Raw genomic sequence first — 26739 nt, forward strand, 5'->3', positions numbered from 1 at the left:
ACGTTCTTCTTCTAAAAAGATCATTCTCTGCTCTATTTTAAATAGTCATTTTAAAGGTTTTTCATGAAGATTGATGTCCATTTTATTATTATATACCTCTGCAACTAAAGAGTGTACTGAATAACACATATCGCAGCGGCATAATCCTGATTTCCTCCCTGTAAAATAGTGTTTCACTTCTCTCTTCACCCTTCATACACAGTGCTGTAGCAAATCCCATTTCTTTTCCAGCCTTATTTCTAACGGTTCCAGTTGTTTTAGGCTTTAATTATTGCTCTAAATATAGAAAAGTTCCCATGGGGAATAGGTTGGAATGTATATTCCTGATATTTGTAGAATTACGGTAAACCCCCTCCATCTGTAAGGTTTGTCTGTTTTTGTAAAATGGATCTTGAATTTTCTTATAGACGACTGAAGGTATGAGAATCTTACAGGAAATATGTTTGTCGTAAAAATATGGAATTTTGACAAGGATTTAAAACAAAACTGGGCAACATAGTCAATTTTTTGCAATCAAATATGAGAAAATAAAAGATGGTTAATTGATGATACAGATTTTTATTAGTGTGATTTAGAAAAAATTTATTTTCATATACTTTTTCTTTATTGATCTTTCATTTCTATGATTTTTTTTCTGAAAATGTCAACAATGTCTTCAAAGTTTGGTATTCTGATTTTAAAAGCATTTTGTGACGTGTATAAAAACACATTTGGGTTGGCAAAGTTATATCACATTAAGCTAGCTTAAAGTGTTGAGGAAAATCTTTAAGTTATCAAGTCAGCTGCTGATTTAAGTTAATTTTATAATTTATTTGGGTTTAAACTTACTTTGTTGGGGTTAATCTTTAAAGAGCTGAGTTTGTGTTTTTTTTTTTCCTTTTTCATTCTGGAATTAATTTCCACACAGGTAGTTGGTGTCTCTGTCGATGCCTGAGAAGTGCTGTATTCTTCTTCTGGCTGGTATTGTGCAGCAACAGGTGGGGGTGGAGCAGGACCAGGTTACACCATTCTACAAACAGTCCCTCGAAATTTCTGTATGGATTCCCACTTTCTCTGGCATCTCATTAAAAGTTCTACCTTATTAAAAATAACCATAAATAATGACTTTTAAGTATCTTCAGCGTAGTTGAAATCAGTGGAAATATTTGACCCGTAGCTGTTTCTTCAGTATTATTATAGTCTGAACATACTTTTTCTATGTCTCTTTATGTTTAATCAAATCTAAATCTGCTCAGAGTCAAGCATCCTTTTTGATAGTGTATACATAAAGTACTGATGAATTAAGAAAAGGATAGACCTCTATAGGAATAAACACTGTTGATCAGCCCACATAGGAACTTTCTCTGTGGGTGTGAATAATGAATAGCAGTTTTTCAAAATGAGAAGAAGCAGATAACAAACTAGTTTTCCAAGAAAAACTAACTCTACTACATGTTTATGCTGTTGAAGGTATGCAAATTATTTGAAAGTCTTTATATTAATCACTATAAAGCAGCCAAAGCTAAAATGTGCATCCTTTGCCTTCAACCTACAGTAATAAAATGGAATACGATTTGTCCACAGCTTTCTATGTCATTTACCCCAAATGAGACACTCAGACACCAGTGAAGGTCAACATTTAGTGTCTTTATAAAACAAATTTGCAAAATATAGCCAAGGCTTATTCATTTAAATACACATAAATAGCAAGAAAATACTTTCCCATTTTAGTTCAAATATTTTTTGCACTCATCATCGTGCAAATCAGAGATGAACATTACAGGGAAAAATTTAGAACAAAGTTTTCGCCGATTTGTTGCACCAGAGCAAAAAACACAAGCATACAGTTGCAGCTAAAGCGGCTGTTGATTAGTCAGAATTATAAAGCATCCAAAGACACAGAAAATTCTCAATTTCAAAACAGAGTTGTATTCAAGTCAGATATCAAAGTACTCATCTTTGGATGGATGTCTCAGTCTTTAAAGAGTAATATACATATATATATATATTCTGTTTTTTAATTATAATTATTTTACATCATCAGCCACATCACCTTAATTAACACCACCACGGCCAGAGGTTTTATTTACAATAGTGCAGATAAGGAGCTTAAATCAGAACAAGGCAGTGGAGAAGAATAAACCATGGTCAAATATCCTGATAGGTTTCAAGTGCTTTAAAAAAAAAAAAGAATTTAAATAAAAATAAAAAAATGGAGATGAATGCTCTTATCTCTGTTTATTTCTATCATGTAAACACAATCAATATAGAAAAAAAAGCTTTCAATAATTTATTTCAAAAGTCTGTAAATGTCTTCTGCTATAAAATCCTGTTTTTTTAATGGGTCGGATCTTCATGTAAACGTTCATTTTTTTTAAATGTTAGGAAACACCAATTTAAAGGTTCATTAGATGCCTTTAGAATATCTGTAAACCTTCATGGGGTTTAAATTATTATTTTTATGGCTGAATTGAACCAAATGAAGAAGAAAATAAACAGCGTTACCACTGCCATACAGCAGGCTTCACAAAGTTTCCCCTTTTTTCCCTTTTAATAAAAGGTGCTTTAACTTCCTGGAGCAGAACAGACTCTTATTTTTTTTAATTCTAAAGCTTAGAGTTCATTTTGCCGACTCGGGGATGGGTGGAGCACGTTCCAGCCTCATGGTCCATGGGTCAGCGGTTGCCGCGTAAAATGGAGAGTGGGTAAGCATCTCTTCTCCAGCGAGGGCGAAAGCAAACACTCCCCTTTGTCTCAATGCTCCAGCCTTCTCCTCCTCTGCAACCCGTCTTCCCTCTGTTTGCCGCTCCTCCCTGTTCTCCCTCAGCGAACCGTCCACACTTTTAAACCCTAACCCTCTGCCGTTGAGGCCGAGAAGATCTCCAAGTCCGTGGTTCTTAACGCCCTGGTAGGCGGTACTAAGCCCATTCTCCTCCATCCGGCCAGCTGAGACAGTGGGAGGGCACAGGAACCCTCCGGCGGACGTGGACCTCCAGGCGGTCGGCTTCCGCCCCCGTCTGGGCCGTGAGATACGACAGCTTTGCCTCTTGATGTGTCGGTGAAGGTGGTCGGAGCGAGTAAAGCTCTTGTAGCAGTGCTCACACTGGTAGGGACGGACGCCGGTGTGGATACGCAGGTGGTTCTTCAGGTCGTAGTTGTGGACAAACTTGGAGTTACAGTGAAGGCAGATATAGGGGCGTTCGCCGGTGTGCTTCCGCATGTGGATCTTCAGTTTGTCCTGCCTGCAAAAAAAAAAAAAAATCCCCAAAAAAATGATTCATGCATATCGAAGATTAAAAGACGTTGACAAAGAAATATGAGCCTTGTGTTCTTTGAAGTTTCTGATTACACTCCTGGCCTAGACTATAGGTGGAAAATGCTAAAAGTAGGAGGATGTAGTTATCAGAGATAAAACTGATGCAAAGAAAAACGAGTGGAGGGGTTTTCCACTTTCAACTCTTTGATATTTAGATGAGATGAAGGCAGAATAACCTCAGCCAGGAAAATAGGGGGTACTTTTCCGTTAACCCAGCTGTTTCACATAAGCATTTACAGCAGAACATCATGACACCATCTTTGTGGTTTTTTTGCTGACGTACCTTGTGAATCGCACTTCGCAGATTGTGCACATGTAAGGTTTCTCCCCCGTATGCGTCCTCATGTGCCGTGGCAGTTTCCCGGCTCCCTGGATGACTTTATTGCAGATGGGACACTGCTGTGAAGCTTTGGGCTTCATCTTCCTCTCCTCTTCCAGCTGCCAGGGCGGAAACAGCGCCCCTAGGTGGGAGGCCGAGCTCAGAAAGCTCAGGTAAGACCTAATGTCCGCCTCATCCTTGATGTGACCCTCCGATAACGCCGATCCAGCACTTATGGTGCCTCCCAAACCTGAGCTGACAAAGTCTTTTAAGAAGTCGCTTTGGAGCAGACTGGGAGAGACTTCTTCCTTTATCTCCTCCTTGATGATTTCTCGTTTCACAGCTAGATCGAGGGGCCTTGAAGCCTCGAGATGAGTGGAGGAGGGGAAGGTGTGAGGGAGTCGGGTTTGTGGTGAGGTTGCAACATGAGGATGTGGAGGGTTCAGAAGCTGTTGGGGGAAAGCTGGGAACTCTGCAGCCCACATAGAGGGGTAGAATCCAGGCATGAGCGGAGAGAAGTTGGTCCTCCGGTCGAGAGCCGACATCCGGGGATATAGCCCTTCCTGGAGGAGAGACTCAATGGAAAAATCCTTGAGAGCCCGACTCTCCATATTCTCCTTTAACACAAAAAGCATCATGAGTAAGTTTCCTGTAAACTTGAACTTGAACATATCTTTATTTTATAACTTTGCAAACTGTCCAAAGAGCTGAGCTCTAGTTTAGGTAGCATATCCAGTTGCTGTCAGTGTGTTTCTAGGTAGATTGAAATAACTTTCATATTATAAAGGCCATCAAACATGAACATGCATGCTGTTCTATCTACAGAGGAAATACTTATCGTGTTGGTTCTTTAGACTAATAACCGTTTTTCTAGCAAGCAGCACTTTGATACGAAAGCAATAAACATGGTCCCTCTTTACTATTTAACATTTTAAGCACTTTGAAGTAAAAAATAGTGACTGTGTGACATGATATAAACCGTTTTTATTATGGTGTCCATACTAATGCTAACAGATTGCTTGCTGCTAGCAACGTTAAAAGTTACATGTCCTTCAAAGTTTCATTTCAGACCTTAATTAAGAGCATGTTTCACTAGTTTTAAATAGATTAAACTGGATTTAATTGTTTGCTGTTAATAAGATAATCTTTTTATACTGATCCAACTTTAACTGGACAGATTTATATCCAAAATGATCATTACTCAAAGTTCATACATCTGACATAACTGACACAAAACTTTAAAACTTATTACACTGCCATTGAAACATAGACTGAAATATTCAGTACTAAACATATATCATTTAAAGTTTGTTTTTTTCCCAAAACTCAAATCTCATGATTGTGTAAATCAAGCTGCATGGTTACACCTCTAATAGCAAGCGGATGGAGTCATACCTGTTTGCCTCTGATGGTGTCTGGAGACTGAGATTGGGACAGTTGGTCCAACTGACCCTGGTAGGTGGAGGTGCTTGGAGGGGAAGAGTCCTCCGTCCCCAGAGGCGTCTGCTCACCCCTGCTCTCCAACGACTGCAGTGACCTCTCGCTGACATTGTCCTCCTCCTCTTCCTGCTCATCCTTCCTGGAGCCCATGTCCTCCTCCTCATCCTCCTCGTCCTCATCCTCCTCGTCCTCTTCCTCTTCTTCCTCTTCGTCCTCCTCTCCTTCCTCCTCCTGTTTCCTTCTCCCACCTTCTCCGCCTCCATCCCCACTGTCCATGATCTCCAGACAAACGTTGATGATGCAGGGGATCTCCAGCATCTGTGCTGCAGTCAGGATCTCTTTGACGTTGGACGCGGTCACTGTCAGAGTGGAGGTGTAGGCAAACTCCAGGATAGCAGTGAGGGACTCTGGAGCTACGAAGTTGATTTCATACACGGCGGCAGCAGCATGATGGGGGTCTCCTCCGTCTGCAGTAGCGACTGTAAAGAGCTTCTTAAAATACTGGCTACAAGCGGCCAGAACGGAGCGATGGGTGCGGTACTCCTGGTCGCGGACAATGAGGACGACGTCACAGAGCAGCCCATCTCGCCGCTGCTCATTCAGGCTGCAGAGGACGTCGCTGCTGTGGTTTGGGAAAGGGATCCCAATCAAGTCATCCTCACTGTGATGAACCATCCTCCTCCCTCTAATTCTGTTAAGAAAATAAAGTGAAATCAGATTATTTAGGGAAAACCGGATTCTGATAGACACACAATTCTGCTCATTTTAATCTGTGGTCATTTCAAAACTGCAATTTACTGAGAAATATTGACTCCGATAAACAGAAACCACTTTCTGTCCTTTTAACTCAGAATTTCTGAAATCAAATTAACTTTTCTCATTAATTGCTTTTAACTCTACACCAAAAGTTCTCAATATGGATTAACAACATGTATTTGTAGCATTTTTTGTTGTTGTTGTGTTTATAACTTTTTTTGTTTTACTGTTGCTGCATTGGAAAATCGATGGGATTGTGTGGAGTAAAAAAAAAAGAATAAATCTGTAAAATTCAAATTTAGAATATTTTGAGTCACTTTAAGAATTCTAAGTGTAATTTTGTTAAATCTATGTTAAATTAGAAATAATTTCCAAAAGCACTTAGAAAGCTGATTTGTTAATTAAAGTATTCATTGTCATTTTCTACATAAAAAGGTCAGCCCCATACTTACATTAATATTAAACTGATAATAACTGCTGCAGAGAGAAGACAGATTACACATTTTTGATTAAAAAAAAAAAGATTTTACAAGTCCAGAGAACTCAGTGATAAAATTTGTCTTCATAGCATCTCTCATAACTGCAGAAAATTCCCCTCCCTCACTGAAATAGCCCATTAGCCCAGGTGTTATATCATACACAACAAACAGACAGCCCAGTGTACTGCATTACTTCTGTCAAATAATACCACAGCATTCTTTGGACCTATTGCTACAGTAAAAACTATTTCAAATACTTCCTTCAAACATATTTAAACTGACTTTGTTTATGATTTTTTTCTTTTTTTTAGTTTCTTTATTATTGTTTTATATACAAACACAAATGTCTGGCTATAACCTGTCCCGATTCTTCTTTGAGGGGCCTTTATTCCATTTGCTTTCAAGTAGTGGTATAAGAATCATCTGAATAAAATCTAAAACATTTTGCTCGACAATACAGAGAAAATCTGCCACTCATTAAACCATTATTCATTTGAACAGGCTGATCTCTCCCTTTAAAGGAGCAGTGATGCAAACTGACCGAGATGCTTTTGAGATTTTAGATCAAGTGCTTTAAACCATAGGACTGAAGGAGGGATGTTGATTAAAGCTAATATTGTTCATGCGCCAGGCAACAGTCAGGCTTTATTCTTTCTTTCAGTGCTTGTTTGTGTGCCATCTGTGAAATGCCGGCAACAAGTGGTAAATAAAGCATGCCTGTCTTTAAGCAAACATCACGTTCTTGGGTAATTTTTATCCTTGAAATGTGTTATTATAAATCCTTGTGTAGCAACTGTAAGCAAGTATAACTGATCGAATATACTTTAAAAAACTTTTTTTTAAATGTTAGTGCAGCCCTGAGAGGCGTGATGATACATTAAGTGCGTGTGAGGCTCCTGCGATAATGTCCATCCTCCTCATCTTGTCTCTGGCAGATTTGAGCATGGAGAAAACTGATACCTTCATGTGAACAATGCAGTTTGTGACTGAGATGTGGTGAGAAGAGGGGGGGAGAGCAACAAAAGAGGTCAGATTGTTCTCTAGATACTGTATCCTGTCAAAATGCTTACTTGCAATCAGTTCTTCACTCCTCCGACGGAGCCTAATGAAGCTCTCTCTGTGAGCCGTAAAACCTCCCCTCCCTCGGTTTGCTTTCCCGACATTTCTGAGTTCCTACCTGTTGATTCACTGCCCTGTTGTTTACACTCAGAGTGATAAAACTTCCTCTGGCAGGGCACTCGCTCATTCACGTCTATGAATAGAGCTCAAGTTTAGCCATCCACACTTTGGTGGTCACAGGAGGCATGTGTAGATAAACACTTTGAAGCGGCCCCGAACACCACAGCTGTATTGTTGACTGGCTCTAAACGGGACAGGGCTGAAGCCACATAAACACACAGTCTCAAGAAAAGTGCCTCACTTTCTGCTCAGTGCAGCTCAGCATCACAATGCAGAAAAAGACGAAGGAAAAAAGGGAGCAAAAAACACTGAAAAGCCCTAAGTTCACCTGCAGGTACGCAACTTGGATACCAATCTTACATGTAGTTTATTCTTGTCGATCTTGTTGCTTGGTAACTGAAGCCGAGTTCATGCCATTGATACAGTGTGGACGTAATTAAAATGTCTGTGGAGGGGGCGGTGATGAGGCGTATAGGGCTGCAGACCAGATCCCCTGCCTAACAGTGCAATAGAGAACAAAAGTGATGGAAAACCTCGTATGGACCAGGCAAACTCAGAGGATGCAAGGAAAAAAAGTTCAAATACTAAACCGGATTTTGTCCCAATGCTGTTTGTAGTTATAATCATCTATTAAAAATATATATTTTTATAACTATAAGGCCATATTTTAGTTATAATTGTCACCATTATGCCCAACATTATATGTAAAAAGTTTATTTTTAGCTGATTGGAGCCATCTAAATTCAGCTGGAACAAAAATACTAAAGGACAGGCTTTGGATTAGCCTATTTTAATCAACCTAAACAACATTTGATCTGGATTTATAAATCATTTGTATCTTCTATTTCACCTTTTTCCCACATTTCTGTTGTTGCCAAGGAGGCATTTGTGATTCAAAGATATGTTGATTTTTGGATCTGTTTAATAAGATGTGCCGATTCTACAGCCACTAAGCATCAATCACAGAAGAAACAGTATGGCTAAAAGGTGAGATTATCTCCAGTTAGAGATACGATGGCCCAAAAAGTTCCCTAACAGGTTGCACAAACCGAAGCTGAAGGGCCCCTCCCTGGTGCAGCCTGCCAAATCAAACAATAGGGTAAAGCTTAGAACAACATGGGAGTGGATAAGAGAGCGGGAGAAAAAGAAAGTCTGGGACTGGGGAGGGGACCTGGCCTTCATGCATTTATTCTCTCCAACCATCCCACCCTCCTCTGGAACTATGGGGCCACTTGCTGCTGTTGCCGCTTTCTCTCCCAGTGCCCTGGCGAGCGCCACTCCCCTCGTTCCCACTGTTTGCCTGCCACTAGCTTCAGCGTTTGGCTCTCAGTGGCCGGCCCCCTAATTACAGTGTGGAGAGGATCTGAGGAGGATGTGCCACATAGACAGGGAGGAGAGGAGGGCACAGCGTTCCCACCGCAAGGTCCTGGAGCGACGTTTCATCAAGCCAAACAGACTTAACCCTTTACAAACACACACACACACACCCCACCCACCCATCCGACCAGCCAGGGTGGGGACGCCTTGAGAAAGGGCACTGGTAATTACTCTGACTCAGAGTCCATTATTTGTTAAAGCAAAGTTACAGCTGTCAACAGAAAAGTCTCAGTGGATTCCTCAGTTTGTAACAAGCGGTCACTGCATGATGAGACTTAGAAGTCATCAATAAACAACAAAAGTTGCATCTTCACTATTTTGCCAAACTGAGATTCTCCTAATCCTGTATAAATAAAATCCCAAGATTTCAGTTGTTTTTTTTCAAAGGTTTCACATAAAATAATTAGATAATCATATTTTTCTTTTTTAAAATAGAATAATTCCAGAAAAATATACTGTTATATATGTACCCATATCTCTAAAATATAGCATAAGTCTTTCATTGCTTGCTTCTCTTTGCAGAGAAATGAATACAGATATAAAGAGCTTTTATTAGCTGCTGATTATCTGCTGATATCAGCTTCAGCGGTTAGACTACACTCTGCTGCTTAACAGACTAGCCGATCGTAGCTTATTTGTAATTTCAAAACTATGTTGTTGTTTTTTTTAAGTTAAGGGTGGCACTCTTCAGTTTTCACACTTTGACTGCTTATCATTTTCTTCATGTTTCCTAAAAGTTCTTGAGCCTTCAAATGAAGAGGAAGGTGTAGCAGCCATCTTTAAACAAGCAAACCAGTGGTGGGGGAGCATCACAATGTCATTGCTTTCTGCTTTATAGGGCAAGGAAACACTCAGATCTCCCTCGCTCATCTTTCTAAAAGGACTTTAAACCGTAATGTACGGGGAAGTGTTAATTTTGAAAGCATGTATTTTTTCTAAACATAGACTTGCCTTGATAAACTTCCCTCGTTCTCGTCATTTCTGTTGCACGGATTAGTAGCAACAGATTTTATTAAGTAACTATTTCTAATAAAGGCTTTTCTGTGTCTCTGTCTGCAGCGGCCACGTCTCCTCTCATGCTTCACTTAGTCACCAACACCTTCAACTCAACACTCCCACCTTAAATTATGTGTCACCTCTATTCACTGTTTTCTTTCTCCAAGAACTTCATCTGCTTTTGGGCGCTGACCACCTCCTCCTTCCTCCTAATTTTCCTCCTCCTCTTCCTCCTCTTTCGGGCTGTGCTGCAGCTGTATCATCATTATGCCAGGAGTGGAGTTGTTAACTCGTCCTCAGCCCTGACCGCTCAGGCCACAAATCAGCAGCTAATGTCCATCCCAAACCCTCCTTGTCACAGACAGACACTCATTTGGCCTGTTAGCTCCAACAGCCAAAGCCTACTTTGGCCTTGTCAGGCCAGCGGGTACACCTGACCCACATGCTAAATCACCCTCAGCCAGAAACCACCCTTCACCAACTGGCAATAGCAAACGTCTGCTAAACAGCTGTCACAGACGGACAATTGCCCGGCCAATAATTTGACAGAGACAATTCACCCCCTCATTAAAGAGAGGACACTCATTTACGCCGCTGTGTAAGCCCAGTCCATTATCACCGGTAAACATCGCACCTGTTGCTGCAGGACATAATCCATACTCTTTGCTTTTTTTTTTTTTTAATTGGAAAGTTTGGGGATTTTTTTTTCAGATACATGTGGACAGTTTCTACATATCATCTTAAGTGCTGTCAATTAAAGCAGGGGAGCCAGTTTTATAATGTGAGCTGCACTGTAAAGAAGACACTAGTGACATGGGGTGTATTGATTAATCAGTGAACTTAGTGATTAATCAATATGGACAGAAATAGGTTACAGAACTTAAAATGTTTTTATTTTATTTATATGAAAATAATACATATTTAAGTGACAAGGTTTGAATAAAAATTTGAAATCTCTTGGAAATTGCCTATCTATCTATCTATCTATCTATCTATCTATCTATCTATCTATCTATCTATCTATCTATCTATCTATCTATCTATCTATCTATCTATCTATCTATCTATCCCTTCCTTAAACAACTATAAATGAAAACATCTGTTAATATTTCTTATTATTTTATTGCATTAATTAATGGTCTTTTTTTATCGCTCAGTGCTAACTTGTGTGTGTGTGTGTATATATATCTATATATAGATCAAGATCTATCTATCTGTATCATAAATACATGTGCTTCATAACTTATATAAAAAACAAATATCAAATACAGAGGCTAATTTAATTTTCTAAACAATTTTTTAAAACAACTACACAGTTGCAGGCATAAAGCTTGAAATCTGATATGTAATATATCTGTGCTAAAGTACATAATTAAGAAAAACAGCATTGTACTGACAGAGGTGTGATTTTTTTTTCATTGCACTTTATGGGTCTGTTGAGTGGGTGTCTAAATATATATATATTTATATATCTTTTTAAAATTATACTTATTATCTATGTTGTTAAAATCAGTTTCCTCTGCTTAGCTATGATTTAAAAAGCAAACCTACCCTAGCAGGTAAAAAGCTTTTATTGTGTCACTTTTTATGTCATTTCTACATTTTGTAACATGACGTAGAGGGAGGCGATGAGATGGGGCTGGTAAACAGTAATTTACAGCTTTACTTCAAATCCATAACATGTTTTTTTTATTTTGTCCGCACTCTGAAACATCCCCTTTAAACTTCGCGCATCACCTGAGTATTTATTTTGGATTTCACAGAGAGAACATCGCATGCATTTGGAAACCAAAATGTGTAATTACACCAAACGACCCAAACACACACTTAAAAAAAAAAAAAAAAAAAGAAACTTCACCATAAACCGCTATGTTTGGCACTTCGTAGATGTGTTATGATGCTCAAAGTCCTCTGGTTATTTCCAGCATTTTACAGCTCGTGTTTTTATTCTGCAGAACGAATAATCAGTGAATCATTAAGTCGTTTTTATTGACTTGTTTCATGCCTTCATGCACTTTTAAACACATGCACAAGTGGAAGCTTGTCCACAAGCGTGCACATGGTGCAACTCTGACAAAAATATTAAGCACTTTTCCACACCGACACACATTTACGCATGCTGCAAAGTCTCTTACGCACAAATTTACACAAGTCTTGATACGCTCTCTGACATTCCACAGTTATCAGCAAGCATCACCCACCTTCCTTCAGCTTTCACGGTTCCCCTCACGTGTCTTTGTATTTCCAGACTACTAAGAGGCAAAGCTGCTCCTCACTTGACCTCTCAGCATCCCTCTTTCAAACTGAATCGCACCTACCGGCTGTCAAACAGGTCCATTCAAAAAGCTCCTTGTTCTGAGCGCTGCTGCCCATTCAGAAAATTAAAAGAAAAGAAAGAGGAGGAAAAAAATGCACCTTAAGAAGAATATCCAGTGGAGGGAAATGGAGCAGTGCGCCAACCGATTGTCTGGAAACGTGTGGAGTTTGGAGTCAGTGGCTCTGTGCGCACTGAGCGCGAGGGAGTGAGAGGAAGGGAGGGAGGGCAGCAGCTCTGCGCTGTGGAGATGTCGCACCACTAGTTTTTATAGCAGGGTGGGTAGCTGGAAGATAATAATACCCCATCCTCCTCCACAACACAAGTTTAAGCGCAGTGTGTAATAAGCCCGTGGCGCAGACACCCTCTGATTTAGGTCAGACAAAATGAATTTTTTGTTGTGTCAGAGTGGATGCTGCTGTAAAGGGACCGGGGCAAAGGGAAGTTTGAGGGGTTGTTTGGGGAGACCGAGAGAGAGAGGGTAAAAAAAGCAGCAGTGAGAAAAGTTGGACCTCTCTTGTGCAGAAAAGTGCAGCTAAAAACTGATTGTTTTCATTTTCAACATCATATTTAATCATTCTGCATCCAAATGCCTGTTTTTTCTTTTCAAGCTTTGGATATGTGAGTTCAAAAACAGGTGGCGAGGTGGTGACCGGGCTCCATAAATACTCAGAAGAGACTAATTACTGAAAAACATCATAATAAATCAGCCCACTCTGGCATGCTGCAACCTACACACGCACAGAAAGAGACCTCTAAAAAACAAACTCATCTGGTTCAAGGAGTTGTGTTAATTTGAACGGAAATATTACTTAAAAAGCTGAGACTTAATCCAACCACAAACACAGAAAATTACCACAGGCAACAGTGCAGACATGCGTTCCTCTTTGTTAAACCGTCGAAAGAAACCCAAGGTTTCAAAAGAGGCTCACAGACAAACGATAGATTCCTGTTTTGAGTCAGAAAGCGCAGAAACAGGGCAGCAGTTTGCTGCTCATGCCATCACCTCAGCTAGAGGAGGTGTGGAGGAAGTTACAGCAAAGATGTGAAGAAGAAAGTGAACAGGGATAACAGAAGTTATACCGTGCCTTGGTAAAGTTTTAACTCTTTTATCCAGATACAAATGCAAACTAATTGTTTTATTTGTATTTAATGTTAGAGATTAGTGTTAAGTGGAAGAAAACTATTCAGAAAATGTTTTTCTAAATGAAATGTAGATGTTTGGTATCAATTTGAATCCAGCATCCTCATCCTTTGAAGCTGCAGGGCTTTCTATTGTAGGTACGGTATCTCTATACCAGCTTTACAAATGTCAACTCTGCCCATTTGTCTTTTAGAAAACAGCTCCAACTAAGTCATACTGGATGGAGACTGTGTCACAAAACTAGTAGCTGCATACATGGATGACATTTTGTTTTTAAAAGTGGGGAGGGAGCAAGTATTTTTCTAACTTAAATGTGTTTGACTGTCCAATCACAGACCTGATTCAGTGGAATCAGATGTTTGTAAAGTGAGCTTCTCAGGAGTGACAGCCAATCACACAAGAAAAGACGCTGAGCCAATCAGGAGCTTGAGGGCGGCCTAAGATAAAGAAAAGTGGGATTTTGCTTGAGCTGCGGTTATCTAGTGCTTGATGAATGTCTGTGTACTGTGTAGCATTGTTTTTGGACAGTAAAGAGTGCAGGGGACATGTCCCCCCCAAACCCCCAAAGAAACACGTCCATGGCTTCATGTTCCAAAGTTGCTGGATTGTTCTAATAGAAAGATGCTTTATTTACGGTATTTATTTATTTTTTATTTATTGATTTTTTTTTTACAGTGTCCTGTCTGGCAATGTGGCAATAAGAATAATTGTCTTGATGAGAAAAAGAGCCCAACAGATTTTACTTTCACAAGTGGAGCAGTAGGGCTATTGCCTATATGCATTTAATTGCTTTATTATAATTATGCAGGGAGTTTTACAGATTATATGGACATTGCAATGTAAATAGAACAGAAGAGGAAAAACAGAAAAAAAGGAGAAAATATGAAAGAGAGGAGATAGAAAGGAGATAATGATAAAACATTTTCAGTCTGCTTTATCATCTGCAACGAGATGTAAAAAGAACAGCACAACTAACAGACATGGTACGAGACATACAATAAAGTAACACCTTAAACTATCGCTGAAGTAGTATTATTTAATCTGACATGTACTCTGTGTTACCTGAAGATAAGAGTGTGGGCTTTCTGTATGGAAGTGAATCTCTGAGTACCTGGAACCAAGCACCTGTAGTTGTTTGTGAGAGTGCACTTGTGCATGTAAAGTTTATCAGCTTTGTGTTTAGAGTTGAGTAAACTCCCCTCTGCTGACATGTTTTTGTCCAGGAAGTTCCAACATTTAGCGCCATACCCTCTCAACAACACACCAAATGCCCTAACCCTGTGAAAGAAAAGTATTCCCACAGCATTATTCTCTCACTTCCATGTTTCTCCATTTGTTCCAATTGTTCAAGGTGACGCTCAGTGTTTTATCTTCAGGCACATGTAACATTTAAGACAAAATTTGGGTCCTGTCTGCCCTTTTTGCCCTTTTTGCACAATTTGTATTTAAAATAAATAAAATAGGTTTGCAACTTTAAAATTACAAAAACAGAACAAATCCAATTAAAATTCATACCTCTGACTTTTTAAAAATAATGTGTTTCTGCAACTCTATGACCTTTTATTGCGTGACAGTTTGTATTTCTGATTATACTATAAAGAACTGAAGAGAGAGAAAATAGGACAAATGTTTCATAGACAAGCCAAATCTTATGACGAAGCACATTCAAACAATCTGAGACAGTCGGTGGGCTTTCCTGTCTGACATTGTTAAACCACAGCCTTTAGAATACTTTTTAGTTCACTTTGGAGTTACATGTTGCAAATCAAGCTAATTTACTCATCAGCCTAGGCTAAAAACAAAAGCCATGGCTCAGTGTTTCCATTCAGAAAGGTAGAACCCACTCTAAGCCATTGTTTTCTTTTTGTGGCTGCTGCATTTACAAATCGTCTAAAATACTTTGAACCATCCTCACAATATAACCAACAATCATTCTGTAAAAGCTGTCAGTTTCTGCCATAAACCGTCAACAGCAAGCAGACATCAGAGTGAGTGTACATCAGGCGGCCATGCCCACTTCCCCCTCCCGAGGAAAACACGGACCAAAGTAGACCGCAGCCGGGGCCGATGGTGGTTTACACTGTTTTGTACAGGGCGAGAGTTGAGGGCAGCTCACATTGGCATCCAGTATATATAAACAGGGTTAGCCACAAACTGCTCTCAGGCCAGCCAGACAGCCAGAAAAATAAGAGTTTGCCATCCTATAAGGGCAGCTATCTGCTTTAAACATGGCACAGCTACTATAGCAGCTGGCTAACTGCTACCTGCGAGGATGGCGTTATCCCCAAATGGATTTTTTTTGTGGAAGACCATCATTACAAAAACCTGTTGTACACAGCTGGTGACACACAGAGTAGAAAATATCTTAGAGGACTCAAAAGGTTCAAAACAATGATCATTTCTTTTAATATATGAGTGAAATGTGTAATAATCAATGGAAAGAATAAGTTGCTCCTTTGTTTCTCATCTGGCATCATCATAGTCCTCATAAATACAACATGAGTCTTCAAGTGCTCAGAGTCACAAGACATGGGGATTCAAAGGGCTGAGTAAGAGTCATCTGTTTTGTCTGGGTCTGACTGACTGAGAGGCCTCTCAGCGTACCTGTTTACTGCCACCTGCTGCTCCCAGCAGGCCACACGTACCACGACACCAGATTGGTTCTGTGGAGAAGGGATGGGGTGTGAAGGATGCAGCTTAACATAAAGTCACAGAGACTCTAGTGCCTTTCTCCACTTGCCTTATCGTACTTTACAATAAATAAAAAGAAAGAAAGATATTTTTTGCAATATCTACGACTCTATTTTACAAACGTATTTGTTTAGCCATGATCTCATTACTGTTTGCCAGTATTAGTGGGTTCCTTAAGCCTTTGCTAGATAACAGGAAGTTTGAACATAATGCATCAAAGTTGCCCTGCTGTGCCAGATCTCCCACAATCAGCCCATTATTCATTAGCTTAGAAAATGACAGTTACTATATATTCCTCTCGTCTAATACTCTACCCTTTGTCAGGGGTTTAGTTGAACTAGATCTGGAGGAGCTGGTGGTTAAATGGTTGGGTAAAATTTGAATTTGAAGTCCATCAAAGGATCAGTGACAAACACCTCTTTCCACTGAAAACACTTATCAGATTTTCTCTTTGCCACGTGCCCAGCAAATAGATTCTTATTATGACTGCATTTTACCTTAACCTATTTAGAAATAGAATATCAGTAACTAAAACTCCTTTAGACAGGATGTAGATTTGTCTTAAATGGCAACGAGCACCTACACACCAGCTAGACTTATTCTCATTTTGAGACGATTCACCACATTTACAACGGAAGGTGAGGGGGACATCAAAGCAGCATATTTTAACATTTCTTAAGACATAAATAAACAATGCTTTTTTTTCTATTTCTAGTGAGTCATCTACTCCTGTAAATTGGCTCCACGGTAGGTTTTACCTTTGTGCACTCAAGTCTAAACAAATAACTTTGCATTGATATACTGTATATTAGTAAATTGAAAATAATGATCATTGGGATTAATTGTGTACCTCAAATCCGGTCCTCGAGGTCAGGAATTAAGAGGAGACACACCTAAAAGATGCTGGACAACTGATTTTGAGGGTCAGAACTGAGGAATCCTGATGATCTTTCACTACAGACATATTAACACATTTTTAAGGGAGTATTTCTATTAGCTTCGCCTATTTATAGCCTCTGATCATCTTCCCTGATTCCTCTGAAGGAATGCATACCCACAGCATAATGCTGCAGCCACCATGTTTCACAATAAGAATGGTGTATTCATTCATATGCAAGGTAGACTTGCAACAGCCAGAGCATTATAATGAATACTCCATTTGTTTCCATCTGACCTCAGCATCATCTTCCACATGTCTGAGCACCCAAAATTCTCTGTTGCAAACAGCAATATGCACACAGTTGGAATCTATTTTAATCTATTCTGATTAAAAAAATAAGAAATAAAGATTTCCTGTCAGTCAAATCCATAACAGGTTACCATAATAACTCAAATTCGAGTCTATCTTTCAAAACATTCAATAAAGTTAGTAACTTTATTTGGCTGTTCCAAATTCATAAAACTCGTAGCAGCATGTGTGCATATGATAATAAAAGATTCTTAGCAGATTTGTTTTAGAAGACTGTCACAGGAGCAGATCAGCACCACCCAACCAAGTTGTTACCTTTACCCCTGTGTTTCCGAGGCCAAGCCTGGTTGAGTGTGGGAGAGAGGCCGGAAAAGGAGGCAACCTGTGAAAGATATAGCATCAAATAAACCCCCACCCTCTGGCCTTCAAAAGTCCAAGGACAGAGAATGATTCTCAGATGAATTGTGACTTGAACCAACAGGGAGGAGTGCAAACATACTGTCATCTCACTGAGGTCGTTAGAACTCACCTAGGAGGATGCCATTCGGATGAGTGAGGTTAGGGCGTTTACTTTCTGCTGACCTGTCTATTTGTGCTTTAACTTTCCCCTGTTGTGTCTCATTTTTCAAACATCCTAATCAGTTTTGGAGGCTTTGCCAACAGGGAGGTAAGCTACACATCCTGCACGTCAAGAACTGCGAGTACCAGAGAGACAAAGTTACACTGTAACACAGCTGGTCCGCATGAGTTCTTGTAAATCCATTGTTAGGAAGTTAAATAACTTTCCTACAGTAAAAAAAAAATAAAAAATTACTATTAATGCAGTTTGAAACCATTTTTTCTTTTACTGCGGGGAAATATGGAAATGTATTCTATAGTATTTATCCAAAACTTCGAATTACAAACAAAATGTTGAAGTAGTTAACCTCTAATGAATGGAAGAAGGAACTTTGCAGTGCATTTTAGTTGTTGTGCTGAGCTGATTGGCTTGGTGTGTGTGAGTGTTGGGGGGCGACTGTGAGGGTCGTCGGTGAATAAGGACAATTCCTTATGGTGATAACGAGAAGGAGCCCAGCCTTGTTGGGACAGCCTCTGTCTGCCCTCGGGTAGTGTGTGTGTGTATACTTGTGTACGTGTGTGTGTGTCAGCAGGAGAGCCCTCGGGCACTCTGACACCTCCTAATTAAAACCAGTCAGGCTGCAGGGCAGGTGAGACAGATGCCTGTCATGAAATACACACACACACACACACTGCGTGATGGACCTCGCTGAACCACACGCACGCATACAAACACACAACTGGGATGTGTAGGTCAGTTATTTTTGGAGGCAAAACCATTCCCACCCACTCAGCTATTAACCAGGTAGTTAAACTTTCTCTGAAAAAGATGGGGGGAAAAAAGAAAAACGATCAAATCAAATTCTGAAATATAGGAAACATTTCTGGAAACGAACATTTCAGTGGTTAGTTTGAAGATCCATTATAAAACTAAACAGCTATTCTCAAATTTTTCCCCAGTTTCCTCTGCTGGATTATTTCTGGCCTGCTCACCGATGACAATGCATCAAGCATGATTTACGCTCATGCAATCCCTCGTATGCCATCATCATGACCCGTGCCGCCCTCCATGTTGACACCTGTGCTGCTCTCCCCGTAGCAGCGAATGAGACATAATTGTGCTGCATGTCTGTTACCTGCATGCCCTGTCACATTTTATCTCCGCTCCCACATGAACGAGCCGGAGCTGCTGGCGGCCGTGTATAGTTCTTAGCAGGCTAACTGCTGTTTGTCTGGGGTGGGTGGGTGGATCAAGGCACACTGCTCTCCCTTTTTCTCTCCCAGTGATTAGATAGCATAAGCAGGCCAGCTAGCCTAACCCACACACTCATGTCTCTAAAACTGCCATCCAGCCCTGCTTTCTCTCTCACTGCCTCTCACATACAGGTGGGTGGACCCACTTATTCAACCCAGATCTTTCTTTTACACATTATGAAATAGCGTCTTTTTTTCCCCTTTCTCTCTCTCCCTTTCTTGTTTTGATCATCTTAACTCTCTGATGCTGAATGACATTCCACTCCATGTTTCCTGCATGGCTTTGTTGCTTCTTAAAGTGGAGCTTTAATTTTCTAATTTATCAGATGATTATTTCTTCCGACTGCCAAGCCCGAGAATTATGTCTCTTTGTACTCGTCTCTAGGTTTGAAGCTAGGTGGGCCAGTGGTGACAGGGCCCTATTTTCTATTATCAAGCTAACATTCAGGAAACACCCACAATTTGTATGTACAAATCTTTCATTTCTCAACCGCATTATGAATTGTGGCTGTCACTGACATTTCTGAAGTTGAAACCTAAGACTGAAGTGTTTCTGAGATGACTTTGACCTCTTTAAGTTTACACAAAAACCACTGTAAGACACATTATGACTCTGATGTTATAAATTCAAAGAGAACGGAAAATTGTTAATGAGATATATCTGATATTTATCATTTGCTTTTGCAAGGTTGTGTACTTAAAAGAATCAACTTTTGAAGAAAGTAAGGAATAAAGTCACATGACTTCAACCAGTGTTAAGTCTAAATATTATCACGGTGATAATTTACAGCGAATAGATCCAAATTCCTTACTTTTGTATAAACTTTGCCAACTTACAACCAGTATTGTTATAGTGGTTAAAAGTCTTTTGCTGCACCCCTTTACAGGCTTTCCACATCTAGAGAGCAAAATTTCTGCCTAGTTTTTCTTGCTAAGTAGGTCAAGCTCATTTGAATTTGAAACAAAGCGCTTATGATCATCAATTTTCAAGTCTTGCTGCTTATTCTCAACCAAGGCTTTGAATAGGCCACTCCAAGGCATGAATATGCTTTGACCAAACAAAGACATTTTACTTCTTAGTCTATGTTTAATCTTATATTTAGCATGCAAAAATGAACCTGCTACAAAATGTAAGCTTAGGCAGCCGCTAACAGGCTGTCTTGCATTTAACTTTTTCCATCAGTCCATAAAATCTGAGTAGTTTTTGTGTCTCTGCTAGAAAAGCATCATGCTGCCGCCACTCCCATGTTTTACTGTGGCACTGAGATTAACTTATTTTGCTTTTGCTTCCTGGATGTGCAGCTGGGTTAAATGGCACCCGTGGGTGGGTTACAAAATAAGGAAGAACATTATTTTAAATTCACATTGACAAGACTTAAACTTTGCTAATCTTGACATATTTCTAGCAACTTCCATCCTATGTTCGCTCAAGGCCAGATCACACCAGTGGTAAATTATATTTGAGATTCTGAAGGAGAAAACGACTAGACATACAGTACCCACAGAAAAACTTCTGCAGATCGCTCATTTTTTTCCTAATCGTTATCAGATGTTAATATCTCATTGTTAAGATTGGTATTAGTCACTAGTACTAGCATCTATTGCATCATTTGATGTATAAATCTGTCTTTTGCCTTGCTTATCCAGTTAGATAAAAAAGAAATCCAGACGTAGCATATGTAAATATGTTTTCCAAGTTTAAAAACTACAAACTAGTAACAGTTGCAAAATTTTGTATTGCTTAGATTAAAAATTCAGTGTTATCTTATCAGGAAGAAGAAACTTTTACGTGTCAGAACATCTCATTTGATTGAATTTTGCATTTTGCAGGTGTTTTTAGACATTTTGAGGGTTATTGTAAAATGTTAGTTTTCTGACACACACACCATTTAGCATGTGAGCAAAATGCAACTTAAACTGCAAATCTCAAGGCATTATTTCAAAAGTGATTCATGCATGTATTGAAGGTATAGTGGAGGATTTTTGAAAAGACCTGCCCTCTCCACATAAAAAAAAGCACAATCAAAGCCCTGTACCCGCTCCCAAGAGGAAACGCCCATTAAACACGTGTGAGAGCGTGCACGAGACCATTTCTCCTTGTGCACGCTCTGTTTAAAAGCTGCTGTTTGCATCGCTCATACAAGCTTACTTTTCAAAAGAAGATTAGCAATTTTTCCACTATCTCATACTCACCACCGCTAAGTAAAAATAGGGGAAAGCACATAGGACAGCCTTATGTACACATATAACCAGAAGGATTGACAATTAGGACGACCACTTTTTTTGATGATCTACCCAGATAAAGAACATCCTCCACTATACCTTTAATTAGCAACATTTAATGGACTCTGTTTATATTTTTAAATGACTTTTGGAGCCAGTTGGTTCCAACAAATTTAATATTGGGGTATCAAAGTAAAGAGGTTTTAATGAAGATGTGGTTAACAAGTGTTCATTGTTTTTCCACTTTTGTCTAATACATCTAATGTGATGTAATGTAAGTTAAAGGAGTGTGAATACTTTTTCACTGTTTTCACTGTGTTGAAAATGAGTGGCGGGGTAGAAACTGATGCAAGAAAGGTGGAGGATTTAAAAGAGGAGGAGGAAAAGCGGGCGTGTTGACCTCTGCGAGTGCGAGCGGCTGCCTCCCATGGCTGCTTTGTCGTTAGAGCCAAGCTCTATGTTTCGTGAGAGACGCAAAAAGTACACAAATCCCACAGAAGGAGCTTTTTTGGCAGGGCTCTGGCCTCCCACCCACGGCAGCCTCTTCAAGCCTCCTCCCATCCCCTATTCATTTGTGAGGGGTGGCTTACTCACCCAGCCCAACTCCACACAACAAAACCTGGACCTCAATCCTACGGAGGGGGGCGGACAAGTGCACACGCTCACAGACATGGCTGCCTGGCTTCATTGCAGACATGCAAACACATTTGCACTTGTTTGAATCTCAACACACGAGAGCTTAATTTCTTTTTTCAATTGGTATTAAGTGTATCTAGTTTTTGACAGCTACAATGATTAAATCTGTGTGACAGGGGGTCAAGATCAGATCGAGCATGCCGGTGTAAATGCTGTTACATGGACGTGCCCACACATTGTCAGGTGGGGAGAAGGCGTGTGGACTCATTCACGCTCTTAGCATCACAATGAACACATTGGACACATTTATGGAGTCATGAAGCCACATTCTCATTCATTAAACATATACAACTCTTTAAAGAACTTGTTATTTGATGCTTTTGACAAAACACACACAAAAAATATGTTTTCTTATTTTTCATATCATACATAGATAAGAAAGGGTATGTGATTCCTTATAAACTACTTCTGTTATTCTAAAAATCTTTCAGATCACCTCATTTCCATTTTTTCAGATGAGGCAAACCTACCCCTATGTGAAATCTTATAACTGGCTGTGCCATCCCATCAGGTCTTTGTGATAACTGAAAGTGAGTCTGTTTGGCCCATTTTTTTGTTGAAGAAGTTTTTATTAATTCAGTCAAAGTTGAAGCTGTTCAAACAGAAAAGGGCTGTCTGATCTAATGCTACAACATCTCAGTGTCATTTACGTCAGAACCTTGACTGAGCAACTCCAAAACTTTCATTTTGTTGATCTTTAGTCATTCAGAGGTGAAGTTGCTTCATTGTTGTTCTGCATAACACATATCTACTTATCTTAAGGTCAGCAACCGATATCTGGACGTTTTCCTTTAGGATTTTTCTGTAGAGAGTGCAGTGTATGTTTCTTTTAAAGGTGATGAAGATTCTCAGTCATCCATGTCATAGTCATTCCGTAAAAGTAAAAAAAAAAACAATCCACTGGACTAGGTTTCCAAGATTTGACGACGTTTCGCTTCCCCTCCAGGAAGCTTCCTCAATTCAAATGTTTCCTTTAAAGCATTTACAATCCAGGTTGTGATGCAGCCCCACTTCATTATATTTAACTGTTGGAATAATACTATCCTTTTGAAATATTCGCGCCCCCCCCCAGATGTAACAAGGTGTATAACTTTCAGAAAATATCCACATTTGTCTCATCATTTAACTCCAAAAGTCTCATTGATCTTTAAACTTTCTTGTGAAAGTGATGTTATGATGTTTTGGTTTATAATTTGGTTCTATATGTCTACTTCCTGTTGCCATTCAGGTTCTGTTAAAGTGATTTTATGGATTTTAGACGAACAATTTGGAAAACTGGATCATTAATTTAAGTAGTCTATGTTTTAGATAAAAGCTAGTCTATTCATTTGAATTAATTATCTCTTGAAAAAGAAAAACTATTGAGAGACAAATCTCTCAATGGGGCTCATTTTGTCAGGGTGCTGTTTGTACTCACAGTTTAGAGAAAAACATGAACTTTGATTAAAAAAAGGTGGCGGTCTCAGAAATACATGTATCAAAGATAATCTATCTGGCATTATAGGGTGACAGCCTTCAATTACTTGGTTATCACGTTTATTTCCGACACAGAAAAAACACATCAAGAGCCTAGAACTGAGCTGCACAGCGTTCTAAACGGGGGACTGTACCAACACGAATGAAATCTGCCCCTGGTTATGTTTGCTAAACACACCGTTGTACGAAAGGGCCCCAAAACAAAAGACTCCTGAGGATCAGGTTCAATTCAGATAATCCTGGAGGGAGAAAGAGGCAGACATAGGGCTGCAGTCAGGGTGTGTGTGTGAACAGAAGAGGTGTGGTGGAGTCTGTTTGGTTTTTTTCCTCATCTCAACCTCACTGCAACAGAAGGGCTCTCGATAAGTTCTGCTGGGTTTTTTTTTCTTCTCATTAATGATAAACCCTGATAAGGCTGACAGCATATGTGTCTCTTGAATATACATTTATAGACATAAAGTGCTTTTGATTGCTAGAACTGCAGGTTTTTTATCTTATTATGTAATGCAACTACTTTAAAGAGTAGTTTGCGGTAAGACCTTTATTTATTTTCTTGTCTTGTCTCTTTTTAACATTGCTGCAAACATTAATGTGGTTCATATGATGTGAAACTGCATTAAGCCACAGCCACCTGTTTTTAATCAGTACTGGGAACTGATTAAGCTTGTGACAAACAACAGTTTGATTGCATGTTCTCAGCAATAATTGTGTTTTTACCATGACTGAAAAGTTAAATTACTTAAATGATATATACTCTGAATAAAATGGTCAAATTCTGTTTGATTTTACAATAAATCAACCTTGAGTTCCCTCTCTTTAATCCACAGATGAGCAGACATGACATATACTGTGATCACCCTTAAAGGTTAACAGTTATTCATGCTGTTTCATGGGGAATCACAGGAAGAGTGAAATAATTTTGACTTTCACACCTCTACCCCCTCATCTGCTGCAGAGAGACTGATCTAAGGCAAAGATTATTGTAAACTGTGGGCGCATCACAGATAACAGCATAAATAGACTCCATAAAGGACAGATGTTCCCTTCAGTGCGTCTCTGCGCCTGTTACAACCTTATCTTGAAGATTTTTTGTGTCTCACAGTCATGTACACATATGTTCTAATCAAAGCTGACAAGAAGTAGAAACATCGTAAATCTCTTCACTGTTTTACAATGGCTACAGTAAGTTAATAAATTGAATCACACACACAAAAAAAGACACTCGTTCCAGCTTGGTCATGCTTTCACTTGCTTCATCTAAGAGTGCAGAGATAATTTTTTACTGCTCACACGTCTGTTCACAAAATATGCACAGGGAAACATCTGGTTTTCACTGCTGAACAACTTTTTTAACTACTTTTTTTTTTTAGGGCAGGAGACATGACACAACTTGCAACATAAAATAGCAACACAGTCCCAGAATGACCAAGGATGAGCATGAGATTTAGGATTTTTTTTTATCAGATAGAAAAAAAAAACTCTCATTATGTCTCTGTTTGAATAATGTTTCAGTTAAAATCAATGCAGAAAAGAAGAGTGAATTAAAATAGAAAGATGTTACTGACCTTTAAGTTAGAGAAGTTTTGATTTCAGTTCCTCTCTTGTGTGCTCTCTCCCTGTCAGGAAACTCAACTCTGGCAGACTTGTGAAAGTGAGAGCAACTGTGGTAGAGACTTAAAAATTTGCTCTTAAGGTGTGTCGGTGATTTGAGGGGAGTGAAAAGGTACAGTTTTCACGGTTATCTAAGAAACACAACAAAACAAAACTGCTACACCCACCCAGCCTGAGCCAACACCCCTCCCTCCTTCTAAACCAAAAGTATTTGGCAATGCTCCCTTCAAGTCCACCTGTGCTTAGGGGAGGGGAGTGACAGGCTCTACCACTCCTGGGCCAAGCCTGAAAACCTGCGTGTGAACTTGGACTGAATGTTAAGGTTATGAGAGAGAAAAGGCAGGGGGGATTGCTTATTTGAAGCTAGAAAAGGTCCTAAGACCAAGACGTGAGCACAGACGGAAACTCGGCAAATAAATGCAACATTTCTCACAGGGTAAAGAGAAATTGACGGGGAAGAGGTGTCAATGGAATTGATCTCAACAAGATGTTCATGTCAGACCTCAAACAGTAGAAAGACAGAAATATGGGGAGTGGAAGAAAATTAGTGCCATAAAGCCAGTGTCAGTGTTTGAATTAATTTGGGTGTGTTCAATGTCATGCCAGTGCATATACCTGGTGAGTTACAGGAGCCGTCACACTGCACAGAGGGGCAATGATGCTGTGTAAAGCTGCTAATCGTAAATTATATAAATAAATTAGGCAGGATAAAACTGTTCTGTTACTTTTTTAAAAATAAATAAATGCTGATTGTGCATTTTTTTTCTCTTCCTTGCACTTTTTCATTTCTTTTTTTTTTATATTTCATGACCATAATGAACTTTTCATCACTGAACAATTGGGAAAGGGGTATATGTTAAAAAAGCGGCATTGCAGTATCGTTACGACATCAGCAGGGGCAAGGCAGATGTCACCACCTGAGCTGATTAGGTACCAACAACAGAATCCATACAAGCACAGTTATGTTTTATAGTATTATTAATAATAATATTTATTATTAGCTCAATTTGCAATATCTTGGGGTCAGCCACAACATGCCCACTGATTCCATATGCATTTTATTTTTCGCTTATGCAGTTCAGTGCTCTTTATTTGAATTCTCTAAGATCTGGTCCAAAGTTTGTTTTCAAATTTATCCCCAATGAGAGTTGTTTGATTGTGTCAGGTTTTCAGGAGTTCCCTTTATATTCATCATGTAAAAAACAACAGGATTCTGTTTCTAAAAAAAACAAAAATCTTTAATGAATTTTAAAAGTTTCACTCTGGAGAGAACTATCAATCAATCAATCAATCAATCAATCAATCTATCTATCTATCTATCTATCTATCTATCTATCTATCTATCTATCTATCTATCTATCTATCTATCTATCTATCTATCTATCTATCTATCTATCTATCTATCTATCTATCTATCTATCTATCTTTCTTTCTTTCTTTCTTTCTTTCTTTCTTTCTTTCTTTCTTTCTTTCTTTCTTTCTTTCTTTCTTTCTTTCTTTCTTTCTTTCTTTCTTTCTTTCTTTCTTTCTTTCTTTCTTTCTTTCTTTCTTTCCTCCAGAAATCTCAACCTTTTCTGTTTTGTATATCGTGCCAAAGTTGTTTAGATGTTTTGTTGGCAGCTTTATTTGAATCTAAGGGTGGATGTTAAAAATAATGGTGGTGGGCTGGAGCTATATCTTTATACCATTCAAAAATAAGCGGCTAAAAGTAAGAGTAACCAAAATCTGGCACTGTGCACATT

The 26739-nt window shown here is 39.2% G+C and overlaps 1 protein-coding gene across 3 annotated transcripts; it reads right to left on the minus strand.

Moving 5' to 3' along the window:
• Nucleotides 1–1605: 1605 nt before the first annotated feature.
• On the minus strand, nt 1606–25157 carry LOC119789841 (zinc finger and BTB domain-containing protein 7C). 3 transcript variants are annotated; one of them, XM_038294992.1, is made up of 4 exons: nt 24952–25157; nt 5010–5745; nt 3579–4231; nt 1606–3221 (listed from the first exon to the last, which is right to left on the minus strand). In XM_038294992.1, the coding sequence occupies exons 2-4, from the start codon at nt 5727–5729 to the stop codon at nt 2600–2602; spliced, it is 1995 nt and encodes a 664-aa protein (XP_038150920.1). In that variant the 5' UTR covers nt 5730–5745; nt 24952–25157; the 3' UTR covers nt 1606–2599. The 3 variants fall into 3 exon arrangements, with proteins under 3 accessions (XP_038150920.1, XP_038150923.1, XP_038150922.1); XM_038294995.1 differs by lacking the exon at nt 24952–25157 and adding an exon at nt 12257–12456; XM_038294994.1 differs by lacking the exon at nt 24952–25157 and adding an exon at nt 12043–12454.
• Between the last annotated feature and the right edge of the window lie 1582 nt (nt 25158–26739).

The sequence above is a fragment of the Cyprinodon tularosa genome, unplaced genomic scaffold (assembly GCF_016077235.1).
Source record: "Cyprinodon tularosa strain WSP-4 unplaced genomic scaffold, ASM1607723v1 ctg349, whole genome shotgun sequence".
Classification (NCBI taxonomy): domain Eukaryota; kingdom Metazoa; phylum Chordata; class Actinopteri; order Cyprinodontiformes; family Cyprinodontidae; genus Cyprinodon; species Cyprinodon tularosa.